The following is a 16932-nucleotide window of genomic DNA, read 5'->3' as shown; positions in this document are numbered from 1 at the left end:
TTTTTTTGAACACCCTGTCAGCCTAAATATGGGAGAGAGAGAAGTCTTTTGCCTGCATCAGCTCAATCCAAAGCCATCCACAGGCAGCAGTCGCTTAACTGCGACATCATATATGTTTTTTCAAAATTTGGAATGCTAACAAAGAATTAAGGGAGTACTGAGATAGCTATTTCTAACCTTGTTTGGTTTTCATCAGTCATCATGAAAACCAAACAAGGTTAGAAATAGCTATCTCAGTACTCCCTTAATTCTTTGTTAGCATTCCAAATTTTGAAAAAACACAGTACATGTTCTATTGAACTATTCTTTTCAAGCAGTTATAAAATTATCTCCTGAGTAACTGCTATGACTCATGTAATTTTAACTTAAATTGGCTTTTAATATGTTGTGCTTGACATACAGTTTCACACACACCAAAATTCCTAAGATGAAATATGAATTGACAGAATATTCTTTGCTGCCTGCATCAGTTTCGCCACCACCTTCAGTTACAGTAAGTGACTTACTTCAGTTTTGCTAGCAAACGTTTTTTATTAGAACTATGTAGTTACTAGACAGAAGATTTAAAAAAAAAATAACCAAAGTTGTTCATCTGTTAGTCAAACTCTTACAGAGTGGCAGGATACGTTTTATGCTCCAGAGGTATGCCTTGGGTTTATCTGACTACTGTAAGCCCAGCAAAATATACACATCTATCCAGAATTTCTCTTTTATTGGCTTTCAAGGTTTTTTTGCTACAAGGTATTCCTTCTTGCTAAGGACTTTCTTTCCTTTGCACAGGTACATGCACAGGACCATAGGTTCTTGTCTAATATTAGTTTTGGACTATTGATTCACCTAGATTGATATTGCTAACACTGCTTTGTGGGAATTTTTGCAAAGTTGAGTAGTAAGGCCAATATTCTGGGCCCAGTGCTCTTCAACATCTTCATCAACGATTTGGACGAGGGGATAGATGGGGAACTCATCAAATTTGCAGATGACACCAAGCTGGCAGGAATAGCCAACACTCCAGAAGACAGGCTTAGGATACAGGAGGATCTGGACAGACTTGAACACTGGGCGCTATCTAACAAAATGAAATTCAATGGTGAAAAAAGTAAGGTTCTACATTTAGGCAAGAAAAACCAAATGTACAGGTATAGTATAGGGGGTACCTTGCTCAATAGTAGTAACTGTGAGAGGGACCTCGGAGTCCTAGTGGACAATCACTTAAATATGAGCCAGCAGTGTGCTGCAGCTGCCAAAAAGGCCAACACAATGCTGGGCTTCATTAACAGAAGGATAGAATCAAGATCACGTGAAGTGTTAATACTACTTTACAATGCCTTGGTAAGGCCACACTTGGAATACTGCATCCAGTTTTGGTCACCACGATGTAAAAAAGAATTTGAGACTCTAGAAAGAGTACAGAGAAGAGCAACAAAGATTATTAGGGGACTGGAGGCTAAAGCATATAAGGAAAGGCTGCTGGAATTGGGTATGTCTAGTTTAATGAAGAGAAGGACGAGGGGGGACATGATAGCAGTGTTCCAATATCTCAGGGGCTGCCACAAAGAAGAGGGAGTCAAGCTATTCTCCAAAGCGCCTGAAGGCAGGACAAGAAGCAACGGATGGAAAATAATCAAGGAGAGAAGCAACCTAGAACTAAGGAGAAACTTCCTGACAGTTAGAACAATTAACCAGTGAAACAACCTGCCTCCAGAAGTGGTGAATGCTCCAACACTTGAAGTTTTTAAGAAGAGACTGGACAGCCATTTGTCCGAAATGGTATAGGGTTTCCTGCCTGAGAAGGGGGTTGGACTAGATGACCTCCAAGGTCCCTTCCAACTTTACTACTACTACTATTATTACTACTACTATTACTACTACTACTACTACTACTACTACTACTACTATTATTATTATTATTATTATTATTATTATTATTATTATTATTATTATTATTATTATTATTATTATTATTATTATTATAGTTGAGATTTCCTGCCTGGAAATATTTGCTTTACAGTGAGCTACAATTGTGACATACAAAACATCATGGCCACTTTAGCAATTCTCCCATGGTTACTCACTTACTCAATTCTGGGATATAGAAAGATAATTTAACTCAGGTGACAAGTTAATGATACCATGGTCATTTATGGCACTTTTGCCACTCAGATGGTTTGATTTCAGCTTTGGGGACAAAAATGGGAAAGGTTATATTTCTTGTTTGTTAGTTTTCCAATTTCCTGGACTTATCTACACAGGGGGATATCTTGAATAACTGCAAGGGCAAATGCTATCAAAATGCCCTTTTGATTTATCTGTGCATCACCCTTCTATTTTGTGAAGCGATAAGAAGGTGGAAACTGTCACATAGAAGGGAAAGGGGGCAGTCTGTGTGAGTATTTTAGCCTATCATTGCAATCTCTGCCTCACTCATGAGTCATATGATCCAAACTTGTCTTTTCCCGCTTTAGTTCAGTTTTTTTCCTGACTGCTTTTAAAACTTTGGAAAGATGGGCACTTGTGGTTTCAAGTGTTGCAGAATTTAATGCAGGTTGAGGTTAATAACAATTCTAACAGGAATCACTAGGGAAAAGGCATGTTATTAGCTCCAATATATTCCTGATGAGATGGAAAAGGAGAAGAAAGAAGTAGTAGCATAGACATATATCAGGGCTCTCCAAACTTGGCAACTTTAAGACCTGTGGATTTCAACTCCCATAGTTCCTCAGCCGCCATGCTGGCTGAGGAATTCTGGGAGCTGAAGTCCACAAGTTGCCAAGTTTGGAGACTCCTGACATATGGCAATCTGCCCTCACAGTGGAGGAAAGGGAATTTTCTGCCTGAAAGCATTTTTTGTGTCTTTCTCTAGGAAAAGAGACACTTCCAGTTCTAACCCTTATATTTTCCATAACTCTCAATCAATGCAAGCAGCAAAAAAGTTGATCATTTGCTCATTTTGCTGGGGGCGAGGGGTGTTTTGAACTTTCCTAGGCTGAAAAATACAGGTCATCTGCCTAAAGTCTCCTTGAACATCCAGATTACATTACCTATTGGTGTATTATACACCTTCTCTTCACCGTTTAAACACAGTGAATAGTATATTATATTCACTACATTTGCTTACAGGGCAACATTTGAATTTCCAAGAAACCCATTACTAGAAATGGTAGCTCCTGCGCCACTCTTTTTTTCCTCTATAACTTTCCATAGATAAAGTAATATTACTTTATTCTAAATAATTAGTCATTAGTTTAGATGACAAGGAATATGCATATTTTTTTAAACAGGTAAACAAATCCAAGGATTGTATACTATAAAGGGACTTTTATCAGATTGTGCTGATTTTTCTTGTGTACATCTTGTAAAAGAGGTCCACACACTGGTTGAGTGGGATGAATGTTGCCTATGTGCCTAACCAGAGATAATCATCATTGTGAAGGTTAATAAACAAATATAATGTTAAATAATTGTTAACTATTGTGAATTCTTTTGAATGCAGCTGCACTTGAACTGTTAGTGCAAGGTCTGTTTTATGTATTTCTTTCTGCCTATCTAGCATTTGACCTACATACTGCACATAGTCTCCCAAGAAGCTACCTAAAATATTGCAAGTCATTTCAGAATAAAATGTTGGCAGGAGGGACCCATTATATGTTCTTTAAATCATTTATTGAAAAAGATTTCCCAGATTACCTCAGCATCATCTTTACTTAGCAGATTAATTACTCTGTAGTTAGCTATTAAACTAGCAATTAAATATTTGTCTTCATGATATACTCCTTGGCAAATGAATTAATTAGCACTGAATGTTGAGAAATGGCTGCTAAATAGCAGGCATTGTGTTGTAACAGAATAGAGTAATTACATTTCATTATGACTATTATTAATTTTATTAACTGAATAAATGTCAAGTATTTCCTCAACTCCTACTCCAAGCTGTATCATACTGTTTGAGAATCAGATACCAAAGTAAGATGCACTCACTGTCTCAGTACAATTGCTAAATTATCGAGTCTGGAGTTAATCACAGAGCAAGGTGATGGAACACTCAACTTCAGAACTTTAATTCCAGACTGAATTGTAACAGTTATCCTCATCCTCATCACCCCACCTTTACCACCATCACCAGGCCAAGTAGTAAAAAATGCTATGAAAAAAGCTTGGCTAATTTTTAAAAGATACTATCAGTCATGAATATGTTAATTAATTATTATCAACCTTTTATCTCTGATGGAAGTTGAAACACTGTTAATTAATACTTTTCCATATAGAGAGAAGAGCTCCAGGATTTCCATTCTATATTTAGCCAAGCAATGAAAATGATTACAAAGGCTTTTGAATTATTGGAGTCTGAATTTCAAAAACTTCACATGTAAGTATTTTTTATTCTACAGTTTATTCAACAGAGTAGAATCATTTCCTCAAATATCAGAAAGTTAGATTTATCTTGCAAAAAACCATAAGCGTACCATATTTTTCCGTATATAAGGCGCTATTTTTTTTCCTGCAAACACCCTGTTCAAAAATCAGGTCCATCTTATACACGGAAAAATAATGGTAACCTCCGCAGCCCAGGGCATGCCTGTGTGGCTTTTTTGGACTGAAGCCCCATATATATAATATCATTACTTATTTACTATAAAAAAAAGGTGAATTGAACTCATCGGGTGGAGGCAGTGTCAAAATGTTCTTTCTTGAAAACATCATAGAAGCAGTTTGTCATCATCTTCTCCAGGATATATTTCCCAGTTGAGACCAGATTTTGAAATTATTTTCTATTCTATTCTAATATTCCTGATCAATACCCTTCTTAGTTATCTATAAGCTGTATTCTGGTATTCTTGCTGGAGAAGATTTTTTTCCCCCAAACAAAATAACTTTAAAATATGAGACATGTAGGTATTTATGCATGTGAGTTTAATCAGCATAAAACCATAGCAATATAATACATTTTCATGGTACTTCTTTCAATTATGGCATGTGTATGAATGGATGTATAGAGCTGTTTCTATATATCTGTTCTGTACATATATTTGTTTGCTTGCTTTTTTTAAATGAAGCTCAATTCTTATTTTCGTGGATGTATCATTTCAGGATAAAAGCTGAACTGGCTCAGGCAACCAAAGCATTTCAGCATGAAAAAGATCAGTATGACAAAAACCTGAAAAACCAGCAGAAGGTAGGGCTTCGGTTATTTCTGTTAGCACTAGTGTTGCAAATTGGGAGTACCTTTATTACCAGTTCTGTCAAGACCTTAAATAAGCTAATGCCTTCTGGGAGACCCAAAATAAAATTATACTTAATAACTAATCAGTGCAATTGATGAAATATTTTTGAAGTTAATAGCATTCAAGGCAAACAAATAAAAACTTGACATTTAATAGTTAACATTAGGAGTCATACAGAACTCCAAAGCAATTAATAATCCATGGGGAATTTGATACATTCACTTCAGTGAGAATTAAGACCTGCAGTGATCTCGAAGAAAAGTATGAATCACTTATGTGAACCCTGCAGAGTATTCAGTTATTATCAGGTAAATAAAAGGGAAAAGATGCAAAAGCTTCTTGCCACAGGAAAGGGTGGGAAAAAAGTTTAAGGCTTCTTGTTACGGCAGAGAACAAGAGGTTTACAACATGCAATGTTCATAAAAACCTACAGACCTTTTGCACAGATATCACTTCTCTTGGGAAGTAAGAATAAAGTAGAAAGAAGGTTATATTCCTGTGGGAGGAAAGGGAAGAATGAGGATTACTCAACCAAAGTTTTCCTAGGTGTACTGAAAGCTGATGTGGTAAGGAAAGAGGTATTGAATGTCATATGCTGCCCTGGAGGGAAAGGGAAATTTGAGACTATGGATACATCTTCCCATTGCCTCTATCTCATTATGAGTCACTGAATTCCTAATTCTTTACATTCAAGCACCTCTGGTTATGAGGGAGAACGAGAAGGGAGACTTTAAAGGCCGAAAGAGAGCAAAAACCAAAAGAACTATGATGGTAAACACTGGAAAGATAGAGAAAAGTTATATTTAAAATTATTTTAATATGACATTAAAATTACAAAATACATATTAATAAAGGAAAGTATAAACTTTAAAAGGTCATATTATAGCACATGCGAGGAATAGAATTCGGTGTCTGGACTGGTGAATGGCCACTGCCAGGCAACATTGATCTTTATGTGTCAAAGAATTCACTAGACATTCAAACATTCTTTTTCTGTATCTGCCATTGTTTTGCTACATTCCAATAATCAGTGGTGCAAATGGGGGGGGGGATAAGAGGATGTTTTTTAACAGTTTGGGTCACAGTTGCTTGGATAAATCCTTCTTGGGTCCTTTTTAAAATCTTGGGCATCCTATCTTTGACTAGAGTAAAAAAAACTGAGACAAAGTAGTAGTGCCAGTTAGGGAGGGAAAAGCACAACCAAATAGCATTTGATTAGCGCTACTTACAGCTGCATTTCTTTAGATAACCTTCACTTGTTATAATTGCTAATAAAGCTTGGGAACCAATGTGAATTTGATGGTATATTTATGTAGTTGGTAGATGGTAGTAAATATTCTTAATTTTCTAATAAAGATTTTTTTTTCTTTAACTCAGGAGCTACAAGTGATGCTAGAAAAACATAAAGTCCAAAATGAAGCATGGCTCAAAGCCAGAGCTGAGGAGACCGACAAGGAAAGGAAAGAACTCTTCAAACTCAGAGTAAATATTTACAAAACTCAAGAGAAGGGTAGAAACTGGCAAGTTTCCCAACATTTCCTTATCCTCTTTCCCCTAAGTTGCTTTTGATGTTCGACATAAAACAACTCCCTGGAACAAAATTTCAACTCTGTAAGATAAATATAGCAGTACCCATGTTTCAAAACTAAAACTAGTATGATAAAGCTATTGCATTTGCTGGAGCTTGGGAAAGTTGTGTTTCCAGAAATAATATTTTTTTTTCTGTTCAATGACTTCAAACAAGATTCTTAGTAGCTGCTAGATTAAATAATTTTGGCCTAATTGCAATAGTATCCCTGAAGGATCTATTAAGATGACACTCAGAAAGTCTCTGTTCTTACGCAAGTTGCAGTGTGCACTCCTACATTAAAAAGAGCTTTGTTTTAGTCTAAACCACAAATTTTGGTGAGAGAGTGAGATTAATACTATTTTCTGAGTAACGTATTCAAAAATAATGTTTATATCAGTTTTATGATTTCACTATTGTTAAGCAGTATTGCAATCTGGCCAGACAAATCCAGTTGTTGGACACCTAAAATATTTAAATATCTGAATATTTCCCTATGACAGTGATGGTGAACCTTTTAGAGACTGAGTGCCCTAACTGCAACCCAAAACCCACTTATGCGTCATCAAGTGCTGGGTGGGTGTGGTCAATTGGGTGGGTGGGTGGGTGTGGCCAATTGGGTGGGCATGGCCAATTGGGTGGGCGTGGCTGCAGTGGTAACAGCAGACTGGGTGAGACTAAAAAATTCAGTCAATCAATTCCAACTTTGCAAGATCTTTTTTTTTCCGGCGAGAAGTTGAAATTGACTGATTGAACCTTTTTTTTTTTGCACACGGCGGCGGAGGCCTAAAGCGAAAAGATTATATAAAACCCAGCTGAAGGCCTAGGACTGGGGTGATGGCGCGCGTGCCCACAGAGAGGGCTCTGAGTGCCGCCTCTGGCACCCGTGCCATAGGTTCGCCACCACTGCCCTATGAGAATATTAAATTGTGCATTTCTTCCATTCATGTATTGAGTTGGGCTGGAGAATTTGGTATTTTGGATACAAACTGCAGCACTTGGGAGAGTGGAGCAAAATATTCTAGTCTTTTTTAATTATATAGCTTTAAAGTAGTTTTCCCCAGTTTGGATCGAGGATAGACATAAGGTCGGCAGGGAAAACAGATCTTAAAGCTATATCATGCCCTATGGAAAGCTGTCAGGTAAGTCTGTGAAGGTACATCTCAGTCCTAGTTTATATGTGAAAGGTTTTAAAAATTACCATACAGTACATCCGGTATGACTCTAAGTCTGTTTTCCATTTTTACTGCTCCAGTACCTAAATACGTTATCAGTTAATCATCAAACAATATAAGTGTATCACAAACAATTATTACATTTTAAAATAAAGATGAGCTACCCACAGCCTTAAACCTTAATATCACTTAATATAACTCTCAAACCTCATTTTTCCTCTCACCAGAACCCCCTCTAGCTACACCGCCATATTTCAATTCCATATAAATCAGCAGCAAAGTTTGCTGCCACTTTGAAGTGTAAGCTCTGAAATAGCCTTAGTGCTTTCCTTCTTTAAAACCACAACAATGCTCCAAACAAATGGAATCCTAGGGTCATCCATATATGTGTGGGTGCATACTTTGTATCATCAACCCACCCACTGCTTTTGCTCTGCTTCCTTTCTTCCCCAAAACATGTGGCTTTTTTTAAAATACCCTCTACCTTTCCCAGAGTTATGTTGTCTTGTTTTGATGTGGACTACATGTTATTTATTAAAGACAACAGATAATGTGTTGTACTTTTTTATCATGTAGCTACTGAGCATCTCAGAAAAATACAGCTCCCATGGTGCTAACATATAAAAGGACTCAAATAATCAGAATAGACCTTGTGAGTGTCACCCCCTCCTGCTTTTCCTCTTCCCATTCCAGTCGTTTTATTGTTGACATCATTTCAAAACAAAGGAAGATTATTAATGTCTACATTAATTGTTTTGCTAGTATTGGAGTGCATTCTTATGTTAGTAAAGTTAGCTAATTAAACTGGAACACTGCAACTGAGATCAATAACAATTTTTCATAAAGATTTTAATCACATTGAGTTAAACACACACTCGTTGTGTAATTGGTGATTTATGTTTTTCAACTAACTATTGTCAAGATCATCAAACATAAATCAGTTTTGAAAGAGAGACAAGAATGGAGGTGAACTTAGTGCAAGATCCTTGTTTTTTGTTTTTTTTCCCCCATGTTAGAAAGTGATGCAAAAAAAAATGCAATGATGATTCTCATATCACTAGATCTAATTAAACAGCATTACATTGTTCTCAGAGCATAATTTGCTATAGCTTCAGTTTTTAATACTTATATGTTTGTGCACATACATTTTTTTCTGTGAAACATTTCAAGTCAACAACTGGTTTTCATTGTAGCAATAAACAGCATTTATTTCTCTACAATAATCACCATTTTAATCACTGGTTTTTAGTTCTAAAAATTCCCGTGGTGAGCATTCACTTCTGGAAAAATCATATACAAAGCAAATAAAACCTTTTGTGCCATCCACTGCCTCAACTAGCTAAATGAAACAGTAGATGGAGCAAAGCATTTTGTTAGGCTAGTGCTGTACATGTGCATACTACACTGGTCAACTTAAATCTGTGGTGAATATTAAACCAATTCCATACTTTAACATTACAGAAAAATCTGTTATAGTTTTCTCTTTGTTATTATAAATCCTTTGGTCTAGTGGTTAAGGCATCAAGGTAGAAACCACAAGAATATATTTCTAGTTCCACTTTAGGCACGAAAAGGACTGAGTGACTTTGGATCAGTCACTCTCTCTCAGTCCAACCCAAGAATTCCAGTGGTTCAGTGGCTTAATGACGCTGGAGATGGTTTCTGCTCCTGTGGTTCAAGTCCTAGAACTGCATGTTGGGGTGAGCTCCTGTCACTTGCTCAGTCTCTGCCCATCTAATATTTTGAAAGCATGTTCTGTGCGAGTAGATAAAATAGATACCACTTTGGTGGGGGAACAATCTGATCTATTTCATATTATGTGTTTTGGTTGCTTGCTATTTTTCTTCCTTCATGCATGATACAAATTAAGCCATTATGGTTAGTAAAGTAGACTTTATGGCTAAATGTAGGAAAGTGACATTTTTTTTAGTATCCAGAGCCTACACTACATCTGGTAGTGGAGGGTGAAGGTCACAGTGGATGGAACAGTGATGCAAATGAAGAAACTATGGTAAACATGTGGGCATATGTGAATTTTTTTCCATAATTTTTAGGAGGGAAGGAACTTGAGGGTACTTAAATTGCCATGCATATTTCAGAGCATCCAAATTATAGTTTTCATGCATGCTGTTTTTCAACCAATACAAAATAAAGACAATAGTCCAAAGAGGGTCACATAAAAGGAGTTTGGAAGTTGCCCATCACCGTGTGCCATCTTAACCAAATAAATGATAGTTTATCTAACAAATCATGATTAAATGTCATGGCTTAACACAATGCAGTATTTTTTTTTCCTGAAGAAAAGCTTCACATGATTTTATTTCCCCCTGGACGAGGTGATTAGAGACTTTAAAACATGTATTTTACTTACGCAAAACAATAATTTGCTGAAGAAGATTATATAACACCTGCTCAGATTCTGGAACCAAAAAACTTTATGGAAAGGGTCTGGAAGAGACATAGGGTTATTTTTATGCTTTGCAGTTATTCCTGTGGTTCAGAATTTTAATCTAAGTATGTCTTCTGATTTTTCTCCCACAGGAAGCAATTCTTCAAGATCAGGAAAGGCTGAGAGATGAACAGCAAAGTGTTCAGCAGTGCAATCAGCAGCTCATTTCTGTAATGCAACAACTCAAAGGAATGTGAACCGTTGCTGAATAAAAAAAAAACCAAAACCTGATCACACAACACAGCGTTGCTCAAACAGATGAGCTGTTATGTATAGTAGGACAAAGATCCTGCTACAGTATCAATTAAATCTCGATCTTGCTGAGGTTCATTCAACCCTAGGATGCTGGTTCCATTAAATTCCCAATTGCTTTAAAATACATCATAAATTTTTGATGCGCTGGTTTTTTTTTTTTAAAAAAAACCCCAGATATGTAGACGAGAGTGCCTGAGGTGTTAAATAATGAGTAGGATAAACATACTGAAATGTCGCTTATGCATTTTGTAAAAGTTTGGATCATGTGTTCCTGTTCACAAGGTGAGAGGCACGTGCAGCACACTTAAAAGGGGAAGGAACTTCAGTAGTTCAACCATGACTTCCAGTTTTTCTCCCCTGCTGATATTCCTAATTTTTCTTTTAAGATGTGTCTAAAGAATATGCTATCATTTCTGATTATCAGAATAATGGTAACCAATATTTTAGCTTCGGGTAAAAAATGGATATTAGGGTTCAGTTCTTAAAAGTATATAACAACCCTCTTCACCTCCCCCATATATGGTTATTCAGAGGTCAATCCCATTGAGATATCTGCAATGCTACAGTAAAATCAGACATTAAAATCAAATCTCAACTTTGTACATTTCTATGGTAGTATGCACTAGCCATTTCTGTATCGGCAAATCAATCTAATCGGTAAAACCCAAAAACATAATATTGTTTTTTTCCACCTCAAGCACAAAGTCCAGAAGCGGTTTCCAAGTAAAATCATTCTAAACAGTGTAAAAGATGAATCTATAGATGGAGGGAAGATAAGGTTGGGGGTATTTCAAATTTGATCTCCACTTTAGAACATGAATGATTCACCTGTCTACAGCACCTTAAAGGATGCAGTTTTGGCACTGCACAACCTCAATATGGTGTTCAAATTGCTAAGAGGGGTGGAATAGATATCTCTTTTGAAATAAATGTCTTCTTTCCCCTTTCAGGAATTAAAACATAAACATCCCCCAAAAGTACTACTACTACTACTACTACTACTACTACTACTACTACCTTTCTTCTTCTTCTTCTTCTTCTTCTTCTTCTTCTTCTTCTTCTTCTTCTTCTTCTTCTTCTTCTTCTTCTTCTTCTTCTTCTTCTTCTTCTTCTTCTTCTTCTTCTTCTTCTTCTTCTTCTTCTTCTTCTTCTTCTTCTTCTTCTTCTTCTTCCTCTTGGCAAGTCACTCATATTTGTAATGATTGCAGTGTCCTGGGATCATGTGATCATTTTATGCGACCTGACAAACAAAGTCAATGGGGAAACTCAATTCAGTTAACAACCATGTTACTAATTTAACAACTGCAGTGATTCATTTAGCAACAGTGGCAAGAAAGGTCGTAAAATGGGGCAAAATTCATTTAACTGTCTTACTTAGCAATAGCAATTTTGGGGTCAGTTGTGGCTGTAAATCAAGGACTATCTGTATTGATAAAGTTTACGTAGGGTCTGAAGCGCCACCAAAACATACGTTGGCAAAAGCTGTGTCGAAATCTGGGGCTCATCTTCATTTATTCCTAAACTTCCCCCATATTTCCAAGTGCTGTTAGTTTATGACATTAAGTTATTATATTTCTGAGTGGTTAGCCAGCTCTATATTTCTATTTTTATGCTGCAAGGAATAAATTAGGAGATAACCCTTTTAGCTCATTCAGAACCTAACAGGGCTATTTGACCTGCGTGTAGAGCAGTGTTTCTCAACTTTGGCAACTTGAAGACATCTGGACTTCAACTCCCAGTAGGGCTGTCTGGGGAATTCTGGGAGTTGAAGTCTAGATGTCTTCAAGTTGCCAAGGTTGAGAAACACTGGCATAGTGCAGTATGTTGCATAGTCATGTTTGAGAGATTTCCTCCAAGAGTTTCACATGCTTTCAATCATTCAGCAGGAACTATATGCCTGTAGTATAATTGTCCATAGTAACATAAATTATATTGCAGCATTGAATACATACCATACACATATTCTGTCTCAAATGATAGTTGCTCACTGGCAGCATAATTAAACTGTAGATTTAACAGCAAAGGAACTCAGCATACATTCAGTATGTTGATAAGACAAACACACTCTGGTACAACACCATTGAAGTGGCAGGTTGCAAGAAGCCAGTGTGTTGATTCACTTCCTATACTATATGTGCTAATTGGCTTTTGCATTGACCCAACTGGCCTATAACTCCTTTATAAAACAACAACTATTCTTTAAAAACAAGCAAACAAATGCAATACACAGTGGCCCAATTGAAATTGGATCCATGTGGGCGATGCAGAGCTGGGGGAGAAAGTTTCCCAATTCTCCAATGTATCTCCTACCTACATACTCAGAATATAGAAAAGATATTGAAGTAGCAGAGACACTGTTACTGCGCTGGACCCATTTGTTGATTACTCCTTGCTGTCTCTTAAGTTCACAAGTCAGAAGGAGGAATTAATCTCAATGTGTGTGTGCATGCGTGTGTGTGTGTTTATATACATTCTTGATTCAAATTATATGCTAGGGCTGCCATTTCATAATTTAACTCATACTAGGCCCAATCCAAGCATGGCTTGATATAAAGTGCCAATGTGGTCATTGGTTTAACAAATGCTGTAAATAAATGGTTTTATTGTGCTTTGGAGTAGGATATACTATAACTTTAGCCAGTTGAGGTTATTCAATAAACAATAGTTAAGAAAACCATGAATTAGCAGTTCTGAACTTCTAATGCCCTCTACCTGGGTACTTTTGAAAAGCATTCGGAAGCTACAGCTGTCACAGAATGGTGACATGAGCAGTTCTTAGGGCCCCTAGAGTCAGTGGTGGGATTCAGCCAGTTCGTACCAGTTTGACTAATTTTTTGTTACCCAGGCCCAGAATGGACTTCCGGAAGCAGCATCCACACAGAGAACCGGTTGTTCACATATTTGAATCCCACCACTGCCTAGAGTGGCCCATGTTACACCACTGCTTCACAAGCTGTACTGTTTGCCAGCTTGCTTCCACGTGCAATTCAAGGTGTTGGTTACTACCTTTAAAGTCCTGCATTTCTCAGTGGCATGATTCTTCTACAGCAGGGGTCCCCAACCTATGGGCCAAGGCCCACTACCAGTCTGTGGCCTATTCGCAACAGGGCCATATGAGTGGCTGGCTGATGCGCGTACACAGCCCCACGTGCACAAGGGTCATGGGTGCTTGTGGCCCCATTTGTGTGAGGGTCACAGGTGCTCGCAGCCTTAGTCGCATGAGAATCACAGGTGCTTGAGGTCTCGCACGAGCATCGCGAGCGCTTGGGGCCTCACACAAGCATTGTGAGCATTCGCAGCCCCACTCGTGCGAACATCAGGTGCTTATGTGTTCACATGCGTGAGTGCACACATCTGCCCCTCACACAAAACCATCTCCTTTCCCCCCTCCCCCTCCCGGGCCACCAACCTGGAAAAGTTGCGGAACTCTGTTCTATCCCATTTAATAGATTATATTATTTTTTCCCCAGGCCCTTATTAGTGCATCTTATCATTTATGATATCTAAGCAGCATCTCCTTTACAATAGTAATTTCTTATGTATACATTGCTTTGAAAATACAAGCACAAATATATTGTTTTAATTTTCCACCAGAATTGAATCCATATCCCTGGATGCATGCTACAGGTATAATCACCCTTGCAGATTTAAATCAAGAAGAGTCTGGTGGCACCTTTTCAGACTGACACATTTTATTAAAAGACATAACTCTTTCTGAGCTACACCTCATGTCATCAGATGCCTGCAAACTTCTAACCTTGTAAATTTCTCAGATGCCACTACCAGTCTGGCTGAGTGTTGCTTTTGAGATGATTCAGTTGTCTGGCCACAATCCTACTGGAGCATCAATGTGGGTGAGATAACATTGTTTAAAGAAGTTTAAGTCTCCCTCACCCCACTTGCTGAAAATTATTATGTGAAGCAGCTGCTAGCAGAAAAGAGAAGCTTGGAATCAGGGTGGGATGTGAACAATAACTGTAAGATAGGGTTCCTAGTGAAGAGGAAGCACAGGAAATAGCAGTTAATTTTCCTCCTTTATTGCAGGATATAAAAGCATGTTTAGTGTCACGGTCACCTTGGAGGTCTTCTAGTCCAACCCCCTACTCAAGCAAGAAACCCTGTATCATTTCAGACAACTGGTTATCCAATCTCTTCTTAAAAATCTCCAGTGTTGGAGCACCCACAACTTCTGGAGGCAAGTTGTTCCACTGATTAATTGTTCTAATTGTCAGGAAATTTCTCCTTAGTTCTAAGTTTATTCTCTCCTTGATTAGTTTCCATCCATTCCTTCTTGTCTTCTCAGATGTTTTGGAGAATAGGTTGATCCTCTCTTCTTTGTGGCAGCCCCTTAAATATTGGAACACTGCTATCATGTCACCCCTAGTCTTTCTTTTCATTAAACTAGACATACACAATTCCTGCAACTGTTCTTCATATGTTTTAGCTTTCAGCCCCCTAATCATCATTGTTGCTCTTCTCTGAACTCTTTCTAGAGTCTCAACATCTTTTTTTATATTGTAGCGACCAAAACTGGATGCAATATTCCAAGTTTATTCTTACCAAGGCATTGTAAAGTGGTATTAACATTTCATGTGATCTTGATTCTATCCCTCTATTAATACAGCCTAGGACTGTGTTGGCTTTTTTTTGGTACATGCAGCATACTGCTGGCTCATATTTAAGTGATTGTCCACTAGGACTCCAAGATCCGTCTTGCAGTTACTACTATTGAGCCAGGTACTACCTATTCTATGCATCTGCATTTGGTTTTTCTTGCCTAAATGTAAAACCTTACTTTTCTCACCATTGAATTTCATTTTGTTAGATAGGGCCCAATGTTCAAGTCTGTCAAGATCCTTCTGGATCTTGAGCCTATCTTCTGGGGTGATGGCTATTCCTGCCAGCTTGGTGTCATCTGTAACTTTGATGAGTTCCCCTTTTATCCCCTGTCATTATAATAAAGCTTTACACACTTTTGATTCTCGCATAGCTGTTTTTCATTCTGTTCCAGCAGTCTTTCTTTAAATAATATCCAAGCAAGTCTACTCATTATTTTTTTTACAACAAAAGTAACATTTCTTGTATTTTTCTTGGTCTTTGAATACAGTAAGGTATTTATTAGCTTTGCTCTGTATGGGAGTTCATCCACATAGAAGCTTCGTAATGCTTTGCTACTGTCCCAGAAAAGGGAAGAGAAAATATCAGCCTAAACTGTGCTATCTCCACAACATGCCCTTGACATGCCTCTGGAACAGGTCCATACTATGGTGTTATCAGTACAACTCCTCTATGAAACACTGTAAGATTAGCAATTGGCATTTTTCCCTGGGTGAAATTCAAATGTAAGTAACCATGGGAATAACAGTCAGTAATCTCCATAGAAAATATATGTTGGAATAGTACCATAGAGAATAAAAAGGGTGGCCTTGAGGGAAAGAAGAAAATATAGATTAGGTCTGGCACATATAAAAACCAGTGGTGGGATTCAGCCAGTTCGCATCACTTCGGCAGAACCGCTAGCTAATTTTTTGTTGCCCAGGCCCAGAATGGACTTCCGGAAGTGACATTCATACAGAGAACCAGTTGTTCACATATTTGAATCCCATCACTGATAGAAACTGTGCATGAACATCTCAGAGAGACATCTTCCTAACTCATATAGTTATAAAAGATAGAGCACAATCAGGCTGACACAGTCAATCTAAATAAAAGTCTCCTGCTCTGGCCTCCTCATAGGACTAACAGGTAATTTGTACAATACTTTTTCTATTTTCCCCCGAAGGATTCTCACTCTATCAGCTTAACACTAGAAGGCAACAAAGGATTTGCCTCTCTTAATTTCAGCATAGTGGATGCATGATGCAGAAACTTAAGAAAGGGCTTTATGAGAGAAATGTTCATCTGTCAGACACAGCAACACAATTTATCCAAAATGATTGTAGATCTGTCAGCCAGTTGACTTATCAATTTATCTACCACTCAGTGGCAGCAAAGAGTCAGGTTTTTTTCTCTTACACAAATGAGACCAAAACTTCTGTCACTAAGTGATACAGTCTTTAAATGAGTGTCACTTGATTGTTTGACCTTTTTTACCTCAGTCATTAAGTGAAACACCACAGTTGTTAAGTGAGTCAAGCGGTTGTTAAGCAAATCTGCATCCCTTATCGACTTTCCTTGTCAGAAGCCTCCTGAGACATTCATAAATGATGACCATGTGACCCCAGGATGCTGCAAGTGCCCAAATTTTGATCATGTGACTGTGGG

General features: G+C 37.7%; 1 protein-coding gene across 3 annotated transcripts in view; it reads left to right on the top strand.

Moving 5' to 3' along the window:
* Nucleotides 1–10825, top strand: part of LOC107293831 (kelch domain-containing protein 3) — a 68199-nt gene extending 57374 nt beyond the window's left edge. For all 3 annotated transcript variants that reach the window (XM_015823016.1, XM_015823017.1, XM_015823015.1), the window contains 5 exons: nucleotides 403–493; nucleotides 4266–4366; nucleotides 5089–5173; nucleotides 6600–6704; nucleotides 10506–10825. In XM_015823016.1, the coding sequence (XP_015678502.1) occupies nucleotides 403–493; nucleotides 4266–4366; nucleotides 5089–5173; nucleotides 6600–6704; nucleotides 10506–10610 (487 nt within the window). In that variant the 3' untranslated portion in view covers nucleotides 10611–10825. The remainder of the gene's footprint in view (nucleotides 1–402; nucleotides 494–4265; nucleotides 4367–5088; nucleotides 5174–6599; nucleotides 6705–10505) is intronic.
* Nucleotides 10826–16932: the final 6107 nt, after the last annotated feature.

The sequence above is a fragment of the Protobothrops mucrosquamatus genome, unplaced genomic scaffold, assembly GCF_001527695.2.
Source record: "Protobothrops mucrosquamatus isolate PMUCROS unplaced genomic scaffold, P.Mucros_1.0 scaffold1740, whole genome shotgun sequence".
In the NCBI taxonomy this organism is placed as follows: Eukaryota; Metazoa; Chordata; class Lepidosauria; order Squamata; family Viperidae; genus Protobothrops; species Protobothrops mucrosquamatus.
Note: the sequence above shows the minus strand (reverse complement) of the source record. Positions and strands in the feature narration are given on the sequence as shown.